Raw genomic sequence first — 18,783 nt, forward strand, 5'->3', positions numbered from 1 at the left:
GATGGTGGAACTCCACAAGAAGAAAACATCCAACCCCATCAAAAAATGGGGCAATGAAATGAACAGAAACTTTCTCAAAGAAGAAATCCGAATGGCAAAAAAGCACATGAGAAAATGCTCTACATCATTAATCATCAGGGAGATGCAGATCAAAACCACAATGAGATACCATCTCACACCTCAGAGACTGGCCCACATTCAAAAGAACAAAAGCAACCAAAGCAACCGATGCTGGCGCGGATGTGGCGAGAAAGGGACACTCCTTCACTGTTGGTGGGAATGTAGACTAGTTCAGCCCTTTTGGAAAACAGTATGGACGTTTCTCAAAAAATTAGAAATTGAGCTCCCATTTGACCCAGCGATACCACTCCTGGGAATATACCCCAGAGAGGCAAAAATGTGTAGTCGAAGTGACATCTGCACTTGTTTGTTCATTGCAGCACTGTTTACAATAGCCAGAAACTGGGAGAAACCTGAGTGCCCAAGAACAGATGACTGGTTAATGAAACTTTGGTACATTTACACAATGGAGTACTACGTAGCTGTTAGAAAAGATGAAGTCATGAAATTTACATACAAGTGGTACAATATGGAAAGTATCATGCTAAGCGAAATGAGTCAGAAAGAGAGGGATAGACATAGAAAAATTGCATTCATCTGGGGGATATAAAGCAACAAAATATGAGATCAATACCTAAGAATAGCTGAGATCAACACCAGGAGGATTACTCCATAACTTAGAGGCCAGCCGGATATTCTAGGGGAAAGGGCAGTTCAGATAGAGAAGGGAACACCAAATGAAAGGTGTTTGGAGGATCCTCCCAGGAGTGGAAATGCATGTTGAAAGTAGACTATGGACTGAACATGATTGCCACTCAATGCCTCTTTTGCAGACCACAACACCCAAAAGGAGAGAGAGAACAAAGGGGAATGCCCTGCCACAGAGGCAGGGTGGGAGGAGGGGCGGGGGAAAATGGGCACTGGTGGAGGGATGGGTATTTGATCATTGTAGGACCGAAACTCAGGCACAAAGATTTGTAAATCTACAACTGTACCTCATGGTGCTTCACTAATAAAAATAAATTAAAAAAATATATATGGGCAATCAGTCATCCTCATTTTTTCCCATTCCATGCTTTCCTGATCTCAAAATCTTTCCAACTGTGGCTTTTGATCCTACTGATATTTAACTGCACTGTAGCACTGTCCTCCTGTTGTTCATCAATTTGCTCGAGCAGGCACCAGTAACGTCTCCATTATGAGACTTGTTACTGTTTTTGGCATATAGAGTACACCACGGGTAGCTTGCCAGACTCTCCCATATGGGCGGGATATTCTTGGTAGCTTGCCGGGCTCTCTGAGAGGAATGGAGGAATCGAACCCAGGTTGACCGTGTGTAAGGCAAACACCCTACCCGCTGTGCTATTGCTCCAGCCTGATATTTAATTAGCTCCCCTTTATTCGTTTTTTGTTGCTGATTTAAAGTAGCACTGTAGCACTGTCCCACTATCCTCCCATTGTTCATCGATTTGCTTGAGCAGGCACCAGTGATGTCTCACAACAAATTGTGGAACTTGTTATTACTGTTTTTGGCATATTAAATATGTCACAAGTAGCTCGCCAGGCTTTGCTGTGCAGGCGAGATACACTCAGTAGCTTGCTATTCTCCGAGAGGGGCAGAAGAATCAAACCTGGATTGGCCATGTCAGCCACGTGCAAATGCTTTTCCTGCTGTGCTAAATTAGTGATTTTAACCATTTTAATAACCTGATGTGATATTGGACAGTTCAAGCCTAGTCTCAGATTAATAAAAAAGGAAAAAAAATACTTCCTTGTCCTTACTTTCTTAGTTGTGCTCCTCAAATGTAGAAATAAAATTGATACTTGTGTGTGGTTTTTGCATTATTAAGGATATGAGAACCATGCCATAAAATGTGTGACCAAATTGAAGATTAAAAATGGTGATATTGACAAAGATGACAATCTAGATGCATCTTATATGATTTTCTAACCTAAACATTTGAATGACCGTTCTTCCTTTGGCTTTTCAAACAAGAAGGAATGTTAGCAGCCCATGACCAAAATGGAAAAGAGAACATGGAATGAACTAGAGACAAGGTGAATGGATGAAAAGATGGAAAGTATATTTAAAAAAATACACAAATATACATCTTTTTGCTCATAACATACTCTGTATTTATTTATACATATATAGCATAAGCATTTCACATAATTTTAGTACTATGTGCAATTCTATAGCAAGCCATTTTATTTATTTCAGCCCCTACTATATTAGCACAGTAACATCTAAAATATTTTGGCAGTACATTATCACATTTGTATAGAGCTGCCCAGAATACTCTGTTTTCCATGTTTGTAAACAAAAATAGAAACAGCACTACATAAATACTGTGATTGGAAAAATACCTTCTTTCAAAACTTCCCTTACACTCAGTAAAGGAGACTCAATCTACTTTAGTATCCAAAATGCATTTTTCTCTGAACAAATATAATTTTCTTTGGGTGCACTAAATATGTAGCCATAACAAATCACTTATTTTTCTTTCTCAAACTAAATCACTTAATAAAGGCAGGGGTACAATGTGACATAGATGAGACTTGAGATTTGGAGATTTTCACTGTACCTCCTCATTTAGTATACAAATTAAATACTGTTAACTGATTTCTGTTGCTAATTCTCAAATTAACTTCAGGTGCCAATAATGGTACTGGTTTATTCAGGGATTTAAAAAAAATTTTATACTGTATAAGTAAAAAAAGATGTGGGAATACTAAATTCAATTTTAATGAAGAACTCTTTTAAGTAAATTGATATATGGTCAAACTTGGAGCAGTTAAATATATATATATATCTTATTCCTATTTTGCTAATAGCAGCAAACAAGAGGTCAACTACAAACTGATTTCTTATTAGCTCTATAGAATATTCCTAGAATAGACTAAGTTGTTAAGCTTGGAAGCTAGGTGAAAAGCAGTTAATGGACTTATATGGAGTCTTTTAATTACCAGTCTTAAACAAATTTATCTTTTACTGTTAGATAGCACCCAAGGGCAAGAGGTAATTTGCTTTATAAACCTTGGAGTGATTTGTTTTATAAATCCTGGAGCTTTGGAAAGTAGAAAACTCTCTTGAAGAGTATTCTCCTGTAGGAATTGTATTTTTGGCAGTTTTGTGAAAAATTTAGTGATGAATTCTTTGTGACCTCCAAATGAATTTATGTCAGTGATCAAAGCACTTTCAACATGAACAAGTTCCTTAGAGCACTTAGGACCTGCCCAATGCACAGGATTATTCACAGCCAAGTCAAACACACAACCAAAGAATAAATTGGTCCAACTAATATTTCAAAGCAAATCGTCTTTTTCATTCAAAGCATTACATCTTTCTGCCAAAGGCAGTTCTTTCTTCTACCTACTTAATCATCTCTATATTAGAAAACTAATTTTCCTTGCAGAGGTCATGTAATTCACCCATGTTGTGTGGATGGTAAAACATCTGTTAACATCAGAATTTTACGATTAAAAAAAATTAGAAATCAGATGCATAGCCCAATACAGAAATATCCTAATTCAAATTCTAGAGTTAAAAAAAAATATTGACAGCAATTTTAATTTTTCAAAGGTAAAAATGGCTCAAGATTAACAAGGAGCACCCTGTATCTGAACTAAATTAATTTGTGTTTCTCTCGGACACTTTGCTTGCATTTCTATGACATCAGCGTCTCAGTACTGGATGAAAGATGGAGTTCACAAGTGTGGCAGTGGGAGACTCCATTCCTAGACTATCTCCCACAGCAATAGTACCAATGATATCTTTCTTCAAATTTACTATGGACAAATTTTCATAATAATTCTTCACAAATGGTATGATCAGCTCCTGGAAGGATTGGAATCACTTTAAACGCATGGTCTGTCTTCTTCCAGGAAATGACGGCTCAGTGATCACAATGTGTAATTGCTCTCACATTCAAGCAGATGACTCTTGCTCAATGACTTCCAATGCCATGGCCTCAGCCACTTCGCCTAGGTTGATAGACTGGTTCTTTGGCTCATGGTGGCAGATGTAAACAGGGATATCCCCTCCCTCTGCTGCAGCATTGGCCGCAGCTCGGGCCGCAGCTCGGGCTGCAGCCGAGGCTGAAGTGTGGATTGGGTAGCTCCTAGGGCTGTCGTCCCCCCAGAGATAACCCCATTGGGCTTGGAATTTGGCCCATTGGCGCTTCAAGGTGGTTTGGACCTGGAAGAGAAAAGAGAGTTTTGTTTATAAAAAATTGTCAGAAATGCTAGAGTCAGGTTCGTGAGTACAAGTTTTGGAGCTTATCAGATTTGTCAAAGGAGATTGGATTACAATTCTGATCAAAATGACTCTTAAGCATATAGCTTGTAATGTAGTGTACCATCTTCAAAGAACACTTCACAGGTTGCAGATGGAGGTAATTGCTTGATTTCGTTGACAGAGTTATCAGCTTTTCTGGGCTAAGGTTCTGGCAAAGCAGGGTTGGAATTTTGGAAAACAGGAAAGGAAGCACTCTTAATGAGATCATCCCAGGCAATGCGTTTTCAAGTGCAAGTGTTTATTGAAGATCCACAAGTAGTTTGGATTCTCCATCAAACCTTTGATTCAGAATTCCCACAACTCTCCAAGCACTGTGCTTCCCTGTTTGCTCATGGGAATTTGGCTTTGCAATCTCTGTGTGCAGTAGGGATAGCTACAGAATTCTAAAGCAACTAGACTGATTTTAGTAGAAACAAGAGATATCAAACCTGAAGCAGAAGCTATCTGCGAAAGCCTATTCTGATTGAAATAATCATTCAGAGCAAAGAGGAGGAAAATTTTTCATTTTGTTGTACAATGGAATTACTCTATTAACACTCTTATAATATAGTAAAATAATTTGCTTTCCTGTCTCTTTCAGACTTTGCATTTGGATTGCTTTACAATTATTTTCCTGTTGGGACTAGCCAAGAGATGATGAGCTTTATTTGTTTCTATTAAACATGGGTCCTTAAGTGCCAGGCTTTTAATCTAGGAACTATCAAATGCAATGAAGATGTATTATGAAATATAGGTGTTCAGTGTATTGTTGGAAAAGCAATGTCTCTAAACAAAAGGAATAGTTTCCAGGGGCTTAGCATCTCTGAAATAACATTGTCCTTACAGCTTAAATTCTTGCAGATATTCAAAGGTACCCAAAGTAGAGAGTTATAAATTTACAATGAATTTATGAATGTGTCTAATAGGAGAAAAAGTCTTTATTTTACCTCACCTGTATTTTCAAAATAATCTCATTGAAATATCATTCATAGAAATAAAATACCCAGCCCAAAGTGAAGCTAAAAAGATTTGAAGAATATTTTAATTTATAAAATTATCATTGCAGAAATAGTCACAGTTTTTTCTGATTTTCAAAATTATAACTTCTCCTTTTGTGTGGAAATGGCAATCTCCTTTGATTTTGAAACCACACATGTAAGAATAGACTCTTAGCAGCATGTAAAAGACACATCAATAATTACAGTTTAATAAGAGTAATTATCTCCTACAATATCACAGGTTGAGCTTAGTGCAGCTTTGATCACAAGAATAGAGGCATTGAATTGGTTTGAGGTAAAAATGGAAGACTTTTGTTATTCCCCCAAAGCATAAAAAATATTAGGAGTTGCCAGTGTTATGGATAAGTATAGCATACAAAGTTCTCAATTATATAAATTCATCATTTGTTATAAAGGCAAATGGCACAAATCACTTTGCATGTTCCCCTGATTATATCCATTTATTTATTGCCAACTTTAAAAAATAGAGTTCTAGTCTGAAGACATAATTATTACACCTGGCTCTATTATTAACCAGCTGTATAAAGTAGGTATATTTTTGCTCCAGTTTCTACATTTGTAAAAATTAAAATCAATAAATACATGGAAAAAAGAGAAAATCAGGTTGGAATCTTCATGTTTGAATGCCTTTGTTTCTTGCTAAGTTCTTATATGCACCTGCAGTTGTATTGCTAAACAGGAAGTTTTGTGCCTATAAAAAAGAGATTCTAAGGTCTTTTTAAGACTCAGTTTGTGCTACCACAAGTCAACACACCTGTTACAATATGAATTTAACAAAACTTGATTTTAAAAATTGTCTTATTCTCAATTCACTTGGGGTTTCTAATGTAATTAATGTAGCACTGTCCTCCGGTTGTTCATTGATTTGCTAGAGCAGGCACTAGTAACGTTTCACAACAAATTGTGAGACTTGTTATTACTGTTTTTGGCATATAGAATACGTCACGGGTAGCTTGCCAGGCTTTGCCATGCAGGCGAGATACTCTCGTTACCTTACCGGGCTCTCCAAGAGGGGCAGAGGAATCAAACTTGGTTTGGCCATGTTGGCTGCGTGCAAGGCAAACGCCCTACCTGCTCCAGACCCATGTAATTAATCACTGTCACTGTCACTGTCTTCCCATTGTTCATCGATTTTCTCCAGCGGGCCCAGTAACGTCTCCATTGTGAGATTTCTTGTTACTGATACTTTAAATGTCTTTCCAAGAAAATATTTTGAAGTTTGGTCCCTGTTATGCCTTATTAATTGGATGTTAAAGGGCACTTCTGAATATTATTTACAAAGTTGTTGCTGATTTTTTTTATACTTTTGGAGGATATATACGCAATATCTCTTCCAGTCTTTAGTCTAAATTTTCTTTAGTTTGAAGTAATTGAGAACTTCATGTTGAACATGACTGTGTTTTTCTAAGTTCTCTTTGTTAGCTTTCCCCTATGTTTATACAAAATTTCTTGTTTTAAAAGATGAAAATAAATATTATTTGTAAGAAGGTTAGTACTTCTGAATTGAAAATAGTGATTGTTTACAAAATAATAGGGAACTGACCATTTCTATTGAACAAACTTTACAAGGCAATTCTGATTTGCAGTAGAGACTGAGAATACTGGTCTAGAAAAAGTAATATTTGTCGCTTGGTTTTGAAGCACAAACTGAATTTCCTGAGTCCTCAGAAAGATAATAATTTTGAAAACCACATCTAATTGGATGTAGGAAAATATTTGAAATAGAGTGCTATTTATTTTTAGATATATACAGTGAAGCTTAATGCTTTGAAAATATAATTTGCTTAAAGCCATAATATGGAGATCATGACCAAGGAGAGTCCCTTACAGAGAGGAAGAGGGAGTGGTAAGTCCCCTTCCAATTGTGAGAGAAAAAGGTGATAAAGAGATATAGGTACTCAAATAACCTTATATTTCCATGTCATGCTGGGAAAACCTAGGAAAACGGGAAGGGGAAGTAAGGTATACATGATCGCTTTGACTCTAAATTAATAGCTTTGTAAATTAATAGTTCTGTACAGAATACTCCATTTGACTTGTCACTAAGTTCAACATGATGCCTAAGCAGTGGGATTGTAAAGACTATTCCATGTAATAGAGACAGAGTCATAGTGTAGAGGAAATGTACTGGAGACAGACACAATAGTGTAAAGGAAGGAGTAGAGTTTCCTGGATTTCTCAGGTGACTTGAGAGAGAGATCTGATGAATCAGGAAAGGGTGTAGTCAAATAGGCTAGACTCAGAGAATTTCTGAAAGAAGAGAATGAACCATACACTCTATGGGAGGTACTAACATAATGCAGTAACCAGATAAGTCTATGGACAATGATTTTAGTTTTCCTCTTTTGGAAGGTTTTTTGGTCATACTCAGCAGTGCTCAGGGGCTCAACTCCTGATTGATCAATGTTAATGCTGGGGAACTACTTTGCAGTGTTAGGGACTGAAATGAGGGTGGTTGCATGGAAGGTAAGTGCCTCAACCCCTGTACTATCTCTTTAGGTCCTGGACAAAGGCTTTATAAGAACTAAATATTATCCAGAAAGAGACTATTGTAAGTCATTAGAAAAAGATTGAATGGACACTGCAAAGCAACATTAAGTTATAATATTTGAACTCTTAAATCGGCTCTTCTGATGATACTATTTTGACCTACAAATTATTTTGTCCACAACTCACAGTAATAGCAAGAAACAGGAAAAGGGAAGAAAATACACTTTGTTAGTATTTTTTCCTAACTTCTAAGGTACTTCTTGAAAAAATATGATATTTTTTAATACCTATATTTAAATTTTTGGGGTGCATATTGGGAGAGGGTATGGGGGGACCACTGGTGGTACTCAGGGCTTACTCCTGGCTATGTACTCAGGGATCAGTCACTGCTGGTGGTGCCAGGGATTGAACTTCTGTCAGCTATGTGCAAGGCAAGTGTTATACATCTTTCTGGGTTCCATATATTAATCTTTTTATGGGTAAATACTTAATAGTTTGCTGAAATGTTTGAAGGTCCATGTCCACATAACTTGGAGGTTCTGTTGTAGAAAGTATTTATAGTTGAAGCTTGCTTTCTGGATGACCCCCCTGATTCCTGTTAGCATAATTCTCCATGTTCCTTCCCTACATCTAGTCTATCACTGACTATCTTATGTAGAAATAAGTGATACATATGGATAATATGTACAAAGTAAACCTCCATCTTTCATTGTATAACCGATAATTAGCCCCAGGATTTCTGTTAAACATATTCAGCCAAACAAAATCCAAATTCCCATCACAATTCTATTTCAAGTGCATCTGGAAAGAACTTCCCTCAGGCCTGAATGCCTAACAATACATTCACAGAGGCCAGCTGATACCCAGGTGTCTAACATTCAGGCCACTGTGATATTATTTTTGATACAGTACATAGCTTCAGTGTTATTAGACATGTCACATTTGGACATTCTCCAGTAATGGAATCTTAATTAAAACAGAAATATTTTCTTTATTTAAAAAAAGCAGATATGTCACACTTGTACCTTCCCCAGAAGCAGTATCTTATTTAAAATGTAGATACTTTCTTTATTTAAAAAAGAATAGATAATGTACTGAAATAAGCTAGAAATACTCAACTATAAGGAGAATATCTGAGTTAGTTTTCTGCACTTGACACTTCAAGGAAAATACCACAGTTAAGGAAAAATATTGAAAATGAAAGCTTTGTACTCACTGTACTACTATTCTGGCCCTGGAAAGAGGCACTTTTACAATTAGCAATAGAAAGAAGTCTTTTCATTTGGTTGCCATGGGTGTCTAGCCAGCCTTTAGCAATAGCGATAGTGAGTGCACAATATAGTTTTCTTGAATGAAGAAATGGATTGATAGATGAATGGATGAAGGAAGGAATAAGATATATCAATGAAAAGGGGGAACAAAAGCAACATAATCTTGCAATGTTGGAGTTGGAAAAAAGTGATATGACACAAAGAAGCAAAATATTATAGGTATTCACTAACCATAGTTTACCCAGAGTCATAAGGAAGAGAAAATAAATGTAATGGTTAGAAAATAAATTTTTTAATGGTTAGAAAATGTTTCTAAGATGTTTCTTTAATGTTTCATAGAAAATAATATGTTGATTTCTTAACATGATGTGATTTGAATTGTTATAAAATCATTCTTAGTAAGAGTTAACTTAAAATGACCAGAAAAAGGTTGGGGAGGTAACTCAGTGCTTGGATGTTGGCATATGTGAGGCCCCATTTTCAATTCCTGAGGCCAAAACAAAACAAAACTACAAACAAACAGAATGATCAAAAATATTTTTATACAAAGTAAATTAAACTTTAGGGAGTATACAAGGTTTCAGGGAGAAAACAGACATAATGTAGAACAATATAATAAGTTTTAATTTAATTGGGAGCAAGAAGTCCGAACTCTAGCTTTGGTTCTACAACTATGATTGTGACATTCCAATATCCAAGTAAATAGGACATAACTTTTATGTATATGGAAATCCACAATAGCTATCACTATTTGCCCCTTGGGTATTGGCCAATTAGAGGTGCAATGTAAGGAAATCAGAACTTAGCTGCTTGCTTGGATAATACCCACAAATATTCTATAGAAACATTGATAACATTCATTTTGAGTAGCAGTGGACATAAAATTATGAGTTTGCTTGATGATGTCTTGTGAAGTCAACTGCAGAAATGAGAGCAACTGAAAATGTCTACAGACACCCTTCAGAATAGTAAAAGTGTTGGCTTTTTAAAAAGTCAGTGAATGGTAGTATATTAAATGAAAACTTACCTCGTTGTTGTAGAAACAGTAGATTATCGCAACAAAGAATCCCTTAATGGAGGAGAGAAAATCAAGTTGAAGTTATTTTTGTGTGAATTTTATTGTTTGTTAGTCAATATTAAGAGACTATCCAGAGAGAAATGTTTCATAAAACAAATTTTTCATAAAACTACCCAAACATAAAACAGTATGTCATGGTTTCATGAAAAACAATTACTACCACTTATATTCATGCTTTACTACAAAAATACTCCATTAGAAATGTACTTTTTCTTTTTCTAAGACACTTACTGCTTGGCTTAAAGAACATCTTTGGTCAATGTAACCAATATATTGTCATTGTCACAATTATTTTTTGGAAGGGCGTGGTTTGGCCCCGAGCACCCAGGCTACTTCCTGGCTCTGTGCTCAGAGATTACTCCTTGCAGGACTCAGTAGTTTATATGGGTTACCAGGGATCAAACTCAGGTCAGTCATGTGTAAGGAAAGTGCCCTGCCTGCTGTACTATCTCTCCAATCCTAACATGGATATGAATATGCTGATTATAGTAGGTTTGAAAACAAATTTTATCTGATTATCTGAATATGATGATTATAATCTGAAATTTTATCTGATTATCTGAACATGCTGATTATAGTAGGTTTGAAAACAAATTTTAAGGAATAAGTTTGGAGTTCAGTGGTAGGGCACATGCTTTACATCAAGTATACCTGGGTTGAATCTTTGGCATCTCTTGCCCCCAAATCAACTTAGGAAATTTTTGTATTTATTGTTTTTTAAATTTAGATATGAATTTACTAGAGCAATCTTTCACAAGTGTGACTGTTATGGTATATGGCTGTGGGCAGACTGTGCCCTGTGTTCTCAGGACAAACTATCCTTGGCTGGTTAGTTTCATCATCAGAACCAGTCTCTCAACTATGGACATGGATTTAATAACCTCTGAGTTCTGGTTACTACTCAGAAGATTCCTACATCCAATCTCATCTAATTATCTATAGAAATTCATAACAATAGCATGAATAACTTTATAAAAATCCCTGTTATATCTGGCTTAATATTGACTTTCTTCTTAGCATTCAGTCCCAACAGCAGAAAATAATGCCACATTGAAATATATCATCAAGTTAGCAAAAGTTTGGTCTAAGAAAGTGTGGTAGACTCATTTCTACCTGAGAACACTCAACTCTCCACCTGGTTTCAAAATACCTAGGACTATGCCTATAATGAGACTTTGGATCTGAGGCAGAGTGAATAATAGCAGGAACATTCTTCTCTTCTATATGAAAGACAGTTATGGGAGCCTGGGAGGCTCACAGAGCATTCTCCATTCTCTCCCACATGAAGACTTGTCATTTAATATTATAGAAATGTCTAGGTGCATTTCTGATATCCCTTTGACAGAAGGGATAGGAGGTCTGCTGACTGTGCAAATTCATTACACTTTATGCAATAGAGTAAATGCAATAGAGTATTACAAAAGGATGGTTTGGAAGTTAACCTGAATGGTGAGGATAAATATGTTTGGGCATAGCCAACTGAAAGTCCCTAGGAGGAATGAAAAAGCAAAAGTAAGAAATTACCTCAAAGAATCTGGTTCTGTTTAATGTGTCTGTTGACATGGAGGCTATAAACTATATGAATTTAGATCATAGGCTTATAGTTAGATTTTTTGACTTTGCCACTAACCAAGAGACTCAATTTCCTTATCTGTGCCATAAGCATATCATACTCCCCTACCAATTTAAGTGGTAATAAATGGTCACTATCATTTTTGATTAGAAAATATGAGAATATTAATTTATATGATGTCTAGGGTTTTCCTAAAATCAAACAAATGGCTGAAATGATAATTCTAGATCCTGGACCTCACTTGAAGGCAGTGAAATTAAGAAATGGAAAACTGAGTTCCTATTTAAGAGAAGTACAGCTTTCTGCTCAGGATTCAACAGAGATAGTTTATACTAACACAAGAATCTTTTTTTTTTACTTCTGTTTTTACAACAATAGTGATTATGTGGATAGTAACTCAGGTTTGGAAACTGATTGGCATTATTTATGTTGCCCTTCAACAAAGCAAAAACAAATGTAACCCTCGAGATACTAGAGAAGGAAGGGGAAAGTTTGGAAGGACTACGGGTAGAGGCTTTGTTATCAGCACTGTTTGATTGGTCAGTACCTCAAAAATACTCATCCTTTAAGATAAATTCACAAAGTTAAATTTCCTCCTTCAGTTTTAAGATTTAAAAAAATTGGGAAGTAGGCAATAGAGAAGACTGAGCCATATTCCTCTAGGCTGCATATCTTCTAAAAGTTCTTTTAATTGTTGACAAGTCTCAGAAAACTGTTTAGTCTGCATTATTTGGCTGAGCAAATAGTTAAATAGACACCACTGGCACCCTTACCTGGAAGTGGATGAGAGAGTGCATCACGTAGTCATATATGACCCCAAGGACCTTGTTGGAAGGTCTCCAGGGAAAGACAACAAACTGAACTCCCAGCAGGGGCACCAGGATCAGAGTGGCCCTCACTGCCTTCAGGTACAACTGTGATTCCGCCTCCTGGGTTCGTCTCAGTTTTTTCACGAGCACCCGGACAATATTGAGCAAAAAGAAGAAGTTGACCTATAAAGTTATGATCTCCAGGTTAGTATCATTTACATATGCTCACTTTTCTTAAGTCTGATTTATCTAAGGTGGAGAACAGATATTACCAACATATGATGTGATAGATTGTCAAAACAGTCATATAATTTAATAATAGAATTATTAAAATAAACACATATTGAGACAATGAAAATCAGTATGTATAATCAAAGATTGCTTTCAGGCCTTATTATTCTCTACTAACCCCATTGTTCTCCACTACCCCCATTATTCTCCACTACCCCCAATCTATATTTGAAATATTTTCTCTATACATGAAACATATTCAGCTCAACTTGAACAAAGGTGTGTTTATTATTTACTTTGACTTTTATATTTTTTTAAAAAGGGTACCATAAGGGGCAATTTTAAGTCTTGTCTTCATGTCTTTTTATTATGCATATTTCCCTCAACCAGCAAATCTTAACTGAAAGGAAAATAAGGACTAGAAAAACGTGTATCTGAAAGTTTCTACAGCTCACCCAAAATTCTCAAATTACTTTTTTTGTTTTGTTTTGTTTTTGGACCATACCCAACTGTACTAAGACCTCACTCCTGACTTCATACTCAGATTCACTTCTGGAGGGCTTGAGGTTGCCAGAGATCGAACCCAGGTGGGTTGCATACAAGGTAAGAGCCTTATCTGCAATACTATCTCTAGCACTAGCACTATCCTCCCCTTGTTCATCTATTTGCTCAAGTGGGCCCAGTAATGTCTCCATTGTGAGACTTGTTGTTACTGTGTTTGGCATATCGAATACCTGGGTAGCTTGCCAGGCTTTGCCATGCAGGCGAAATACTCTAGGTAGCTTGCTGGGCTCTCCGAGAGGGGCGAAGGAATTGAACTTGGGTTGGCCAGGTGGGCTGCGTGCAAGGCAAACACCCTACCTGCTGTGCTATCACTCCAGCCCAGTACTATCTCTACAGCCCTTAAATTACATGTTTTCTTTAAATACCTCCATTGAATTGTAACAAAATAGAGATTTTAAAATTCACATTAGAGATGTCTAGGTAAGTATGTATACTATCATAATAACCACCCAACTCACACAAGGAAAGAGATTTTCCCCATCTCAAGTAACCAATAATTTCAGCTACATGTAAATGAAGCACTGTATGAGATATCATATTTTTTCATTGTAAATTGGGCCTAGAGGAATGATGACAAGAATTCCTTGATTCACAATTAAGCAATACCCTTTCAATCATTATTTGGCATCTTGGTATTTAACTTCAAATAAGAGAATTTAGTTCTTGAACTGTTTTAAAGAAATGTTTGTTTTTGAGAAATAAATCTAAAACCTACACAATTGCACTAAGTAAAAATATTTTTTTAAATGTGAAGAATATCAAATCACAATTTTCTTTTTATATATTGTCATTAAGTTAGCTTCATTCCAAGGTTATAACACATGTGCCACATTTAACTATCTTCACAGAAGCTCCCACAAAGAAAAAACCATTGATAAGTTTACAATGCAATTCTTACCACCAAGGCTGCCATGACTGGGCCATGAATAATGTAAAGCAGATGTGTTTCCACACTCAGCCAGCAGCTGAAAAAGAGGAGTGTGTGTGGAGGGCAAACACATCAATACAAATGAATTTGACCTACAAATCAAATATGTAACCTGAGTAGCCATAATACTTACTTGTCATTGAAGTACAGCGCCCGAGTAACAGCATGGATAGTGGTTGGCACCAATGGGAACCCTAAAAATATAAAAAATATAAATTAGACCTACTTTCTTGGAATAAATTGAAACTATGGCTGCAAAGGCAATGGCAACTTGCTTCAAAAACCAGAAGCAAATTTAATATTTCTGTCTGTAGGATAACATTGGTATGTCCTTTCTCCCTTGCCACGGGGAGCTTAGATTTACTAATACCCATCACAATACTCCTGAGGCACCCCCATTCCTTTGTTTATTGTAACATAGTTCTAAACATTTTAGGATAACATTGGTATATCCTTTCTGCCTTGCCACAGAGAGCTTAAGTGTATTGGGTTACACCCATCACAGTGCTCCCGAGGCACTCCCATTCCTCTGTGTTTATCTATAAACTTTCTCTGTGCTCTGCTTCCCCACCCAGTCTATCACCTCTATCTCTAATCAGACTCTGTTAACTTGTAAGGTCAGATCCTTCTAGGACATTGGATTTGTATTTTTAAGGGGATTATTGCTTTTCTCTTTTCCTTATATCCTTTGCTTGAGTTACTCCAGAGCAATGTCCTTTTTGTATAGACACAGGAAGACAGTTAATATTATGCTTTTGTAACATGGGAGTCAATTGATTCTGAATAATATTCACTCCTGGGCATGTGTTTTCTTGACTTAAGCCTCTGTAGCACTGCTCTGTCACTGTCATCTCGTTAATCATCAATTTGCTTGAGCGGGTGCCAGTAGCGTCTCCATTTGTCCCAGCCCTGAGATTTTAGCATCATAAACTTTATGCCCTCTCTCTGCAGATGTAGCATGCCAGCTGGATGTCCTTGGGTATAATGGTGACATGCTTGGCATGGATAGTGCAAAAGTTGGGTGTCCTCAAAGAGCCTCAGTTGCCCTTATTCCCTAGCACCCCCAAAGCAGGGTCCTGATAAAGGATGGACCCAGGGCAAGTTGTGAGCTACCCCGGCATTGAAATGGGCCAGGCAAAGTGCAGTAATATTAAACTTTAAGTTAAGAGCATGGTCATGGACAAATTCTGTCATGATCCAAAAAAAAAACAACTGGATTAGGACCCTGTTAAGGTTAGGAAAGACTAATCTGGCCTGAGCACTGTAGTCTGAGACCTATAGTGAAATGTCCCTAGGAGAGCCATCGTATAAGCTTAATGTATCTCTTACTATGTTCATACAACATGACTAATATTAAGAAGTAGAATTAAGATGAATGTTTAAATGGTTATTGGACTAAGGAAAGGAGAAATGTACCCATAGATGGTATTTCACCCTTAGGAGGGTCATCTTGCTGAAAGATAGTTTGTCCTGGAAGAAGCTTCCCCTGAGGGAGGAACCTTACATCCATTGATTGTATAACCACACTTAGGTGTAATTTCTACCCAACTCCCCTCATGATTTACTTTGGAGATAACTAAGGTGGTAAGGGGGCAGATGGAGGAGGAGAAAAAAAAGAGTGGGCAAGGGGGAGAATCATGGAGAATGAAAGAGGTGGAATAAAGGAGAATTGGGGGAAAGAAAATCAGGAGAGAATGGAGATGAGATTGGAATAAACTGTAATTGATACCAACCAGTCTGGCCCTCATTTCCTCCTTCATCCGCCAGTTGCAATCTGCCGTCCCGAATGGGAGAAGCGACTCATGACCATCGAACGCAGGCGGCAAGAGAGAGCCGCGGGCCTCAAATTCATTTTTTGAATACACATCTGTCAAATTTCTCTAATATTTTTACAGATCACCTTTGGTGAAACCAGGTAGAGATGCTCTCAGAATATTATATTGTATCAGCAGTTCAGTTGAGAGCATCCAGGTAATTAAAAGTCTTTCAGAAATTGCCCAGCATGCAGGAAAATTGTATGTATTATTATAATGACCATATACATTGATGATGATAAGAACTACCGATGCCAGAAAGCATTTTGTTGTGTGTGAAATAGCATGTCTTATTGGAGAGACTGTGCACGGAAGTTACTCAGAATAGTGGAGCATAGTTATCTAATATTTTAGAAAGCATTTCACACAACTTTTTCTAATTTTTTTTTTTTTTTACTTTGTGTTTCTTCATGTTTATATCACTGTTTAAATGCTGCTTTCTTTTAAAAAAAACACTTTGAATAGCTAGTGTTTTTCCTACTCTCCATACATTTTTGGCTATAGAACCATTATTAGAACAGCTTTGTATAAGATTCTCTGATCTAATTGAACTGTTGGCAAAACAAGGCAAAACAACAGGACAGTATTGAACTTACAAAAAGAATGATGGATGTAGTTATTGGCAGTGCATTCAGTCAGGGCACATTTTTTAAAAAATTAAAGTACAAAATACATTTAACAGATATTAGTTTCAGGTGTACTGCATGACAATGGTTTATGCTTGTATGTATTGTGGAAATCATCACCAGGATAACTCTAGTAAATTTCCATTATTTGGCATAGTTAACACTTTTCCCCCCTCATTTTTGAATAGAAATTTAACATCTGCTCTCCTTAAGAAATTTCAAACATGCCATACAGTATTATTCATTATATATAAATACCCATATTATACCTTCAAAAATACATTTTTTTGAAAAATGTTATCTAGGGTCAAGTTGTGAATTATGTAAAGAAAAAAAAGATTATTTTTTTCTCAGATGTCCCCATTGCCAATAGACATTTTTTTACTTGGTTGAGCATTTTTAGAGTAAAAAAATTATAAATAAATTAAGAAATGTTTCTCAGAAATGAAGTAGAACTAACCTACACCTATTTATTTTATGTGAATTATAGGCAAAAAGTATTGCATGTTCACCTAAGAAAAACCTTAACTTCTAAACCCATGAAGAATATAATTCAGTAGAAATGTGGATTAAATGTTTGACTTGAGAGAATTTTGAGTGTGCCTATTTACACAAAAATATAATTGCGTTTTACTCACAATAGTTCTAACTTATTATTCTTTCCACTTGGGTTTAGAAACAATAATTCGTTCTTTGGATTTGTTTTGAAATAGTACTTTAGGATTTGACAGTAAGAGAGGCTTGTAGAGATTTCACTCCCACCTCATCATTCGTTTAAATGAAAATGTGCTTTTAAATATAGAATGGAAAAAAGAACATATATTCATTCATCCCTAAGGCTCTCTAAGGCTCTCTACACCTTCTAGTCATGACACGTTTTATCATGCAGTTTGTGTTTTCCTTTCTTCTTCCTTTCTCCCTCCTGCCTCAAAGGCCATAACAATGCTGATCTCCTTGTAAGAATGGTGAGGGTAAATAATCCTCTCTCCCTAGATAGAATTTATTTAGTCCTTTTTTGAGTAGGACTAAATAAATTCTATTTGTTCACTCTAAATATCCATAGGGGAGATTTTCTGTTTGATCTATAACAAGGGGAGAACTAGGAAGGTGAAGAATCAATCTGAAGATGATTTTAAAATAAATGATTTTTTCCCTAAGAACTAAACTTCAGTACTTGAAGCTATTTAAGTATAAGAAAAATTGACCAGTAAGTAAATGTGTGCAGACTTGGGAAGTGAGTAACCATTGAAAGAAGCGTTCTTCATTTTCTCTTGGGAAGAAACTACCACCAGAAACTATTCATGCAGGTGGTGAAATTCATAAGATTTATAAAGTGATTAATTTAATTAATCATAAATATTTTAAATTATGAAAATAATTATTTGAAAAGTTTCAGATCCTGAGGTAGGCGATACTAATAGCAGCAGAAATGAATGTATAAAATGTACATTACCAGAAAGATTAGGTCTTAAGTTGTGTATTCTTTAGCCAAATCTTTTGAGTTTTTTGCTACCACACTTTTCAAAGAATAGACTCTTTTCATAGTATAGGTCTCACTGTATTTCTTAACATTATAAAATTAATAACATATTATAATTCTATGCCATATCTCAAAAGGGTAATATATTAGATAGAAACTTCTTCTCTGTTCTATTATATATTTTAAGGTTTCTATTGAGACACTGTCACTGTCCTCCCGTTGTTCATCGATTTGCTCAATTGGGCCCAGTAATGTCTCGATTGTGAGACTTGTTGTTACTGTGTTTGGCATATCGAATACAACACGGTAGCTTGCCAGGTTTTAACGTGTGGGCAAGATACTCTTGGTAGCTTGCCGGGCTCTCTGAGAGGGGCGGAGTAATCGAACTCGGGAGACAATATTTTGAAAAGTTACTTTGGTTGTACTTCTACTTGTTGTTCTCTCAGTCAAAGATAATGCTTGACAGTGGGCTAAGATAAAACTTCTATGGAAGGCTATTGTTTTAAAATGCCATCACTGCTTTCCCTCAATTTTTTTTCCAGCTTGAGAGATTAGTGACTTTGT

At 36.2% G+C, this 18,783-nt stretch overlaps 1 protein-coding gene across 1 annotated transcript in view; it reads right to left on the minus strand.

Annotated features, from left to right (window-relative positions):
* Window positions 1-2,971: 2,971 nt before the first annotated feature.
* Window positions 2,972-18,783, minus strand: part of CALCR (calcitonin receptor) — a 66,094-nt gene continuing 50,282 nt past the window's right edge. Inside the window, exons 8-12 of the mRNA XM_056118378.1 lie at window positions 14,433-14,493; window positions 14,270-14,336; window positions 12,541-12,759; window positions 10,144-10,185; window positions 2,972-4,258 (exon numbers count right to left, since the gene is read on the minus strand). Coding sequence (XP_055974353.1) covers window positions 3,989-4,258; window positions 10,144-10,185; window positions 12,541-12,759; window positions 14,270-14,336; window positions 14,433-14,493 — 659 coding nt within the window. The 3' untranslated portion in view covers window positions 2,972-3,988. The remainder of the gene's footprint in view (window positions 4,259-10,143; window positions 10,186-12,540; window positions 12,760-14,269; window positions 14,337-14,432; window positions 14,494-18,783) is intronic.

Source organism: Sorex fumeus, unplaced genomic scaffold, assembly GCF_029834395.1.
Source record: "Sorex fumeus unplaced genomic scaffold, SorFum_2.1 ptg000037l, whole genome shotgun sequence".
NCBI lineage: Eukaryota > Metazoa > Chordata > Mammalia > Eulipotyphla > Soricidae > Sorex > Sorex fumeus.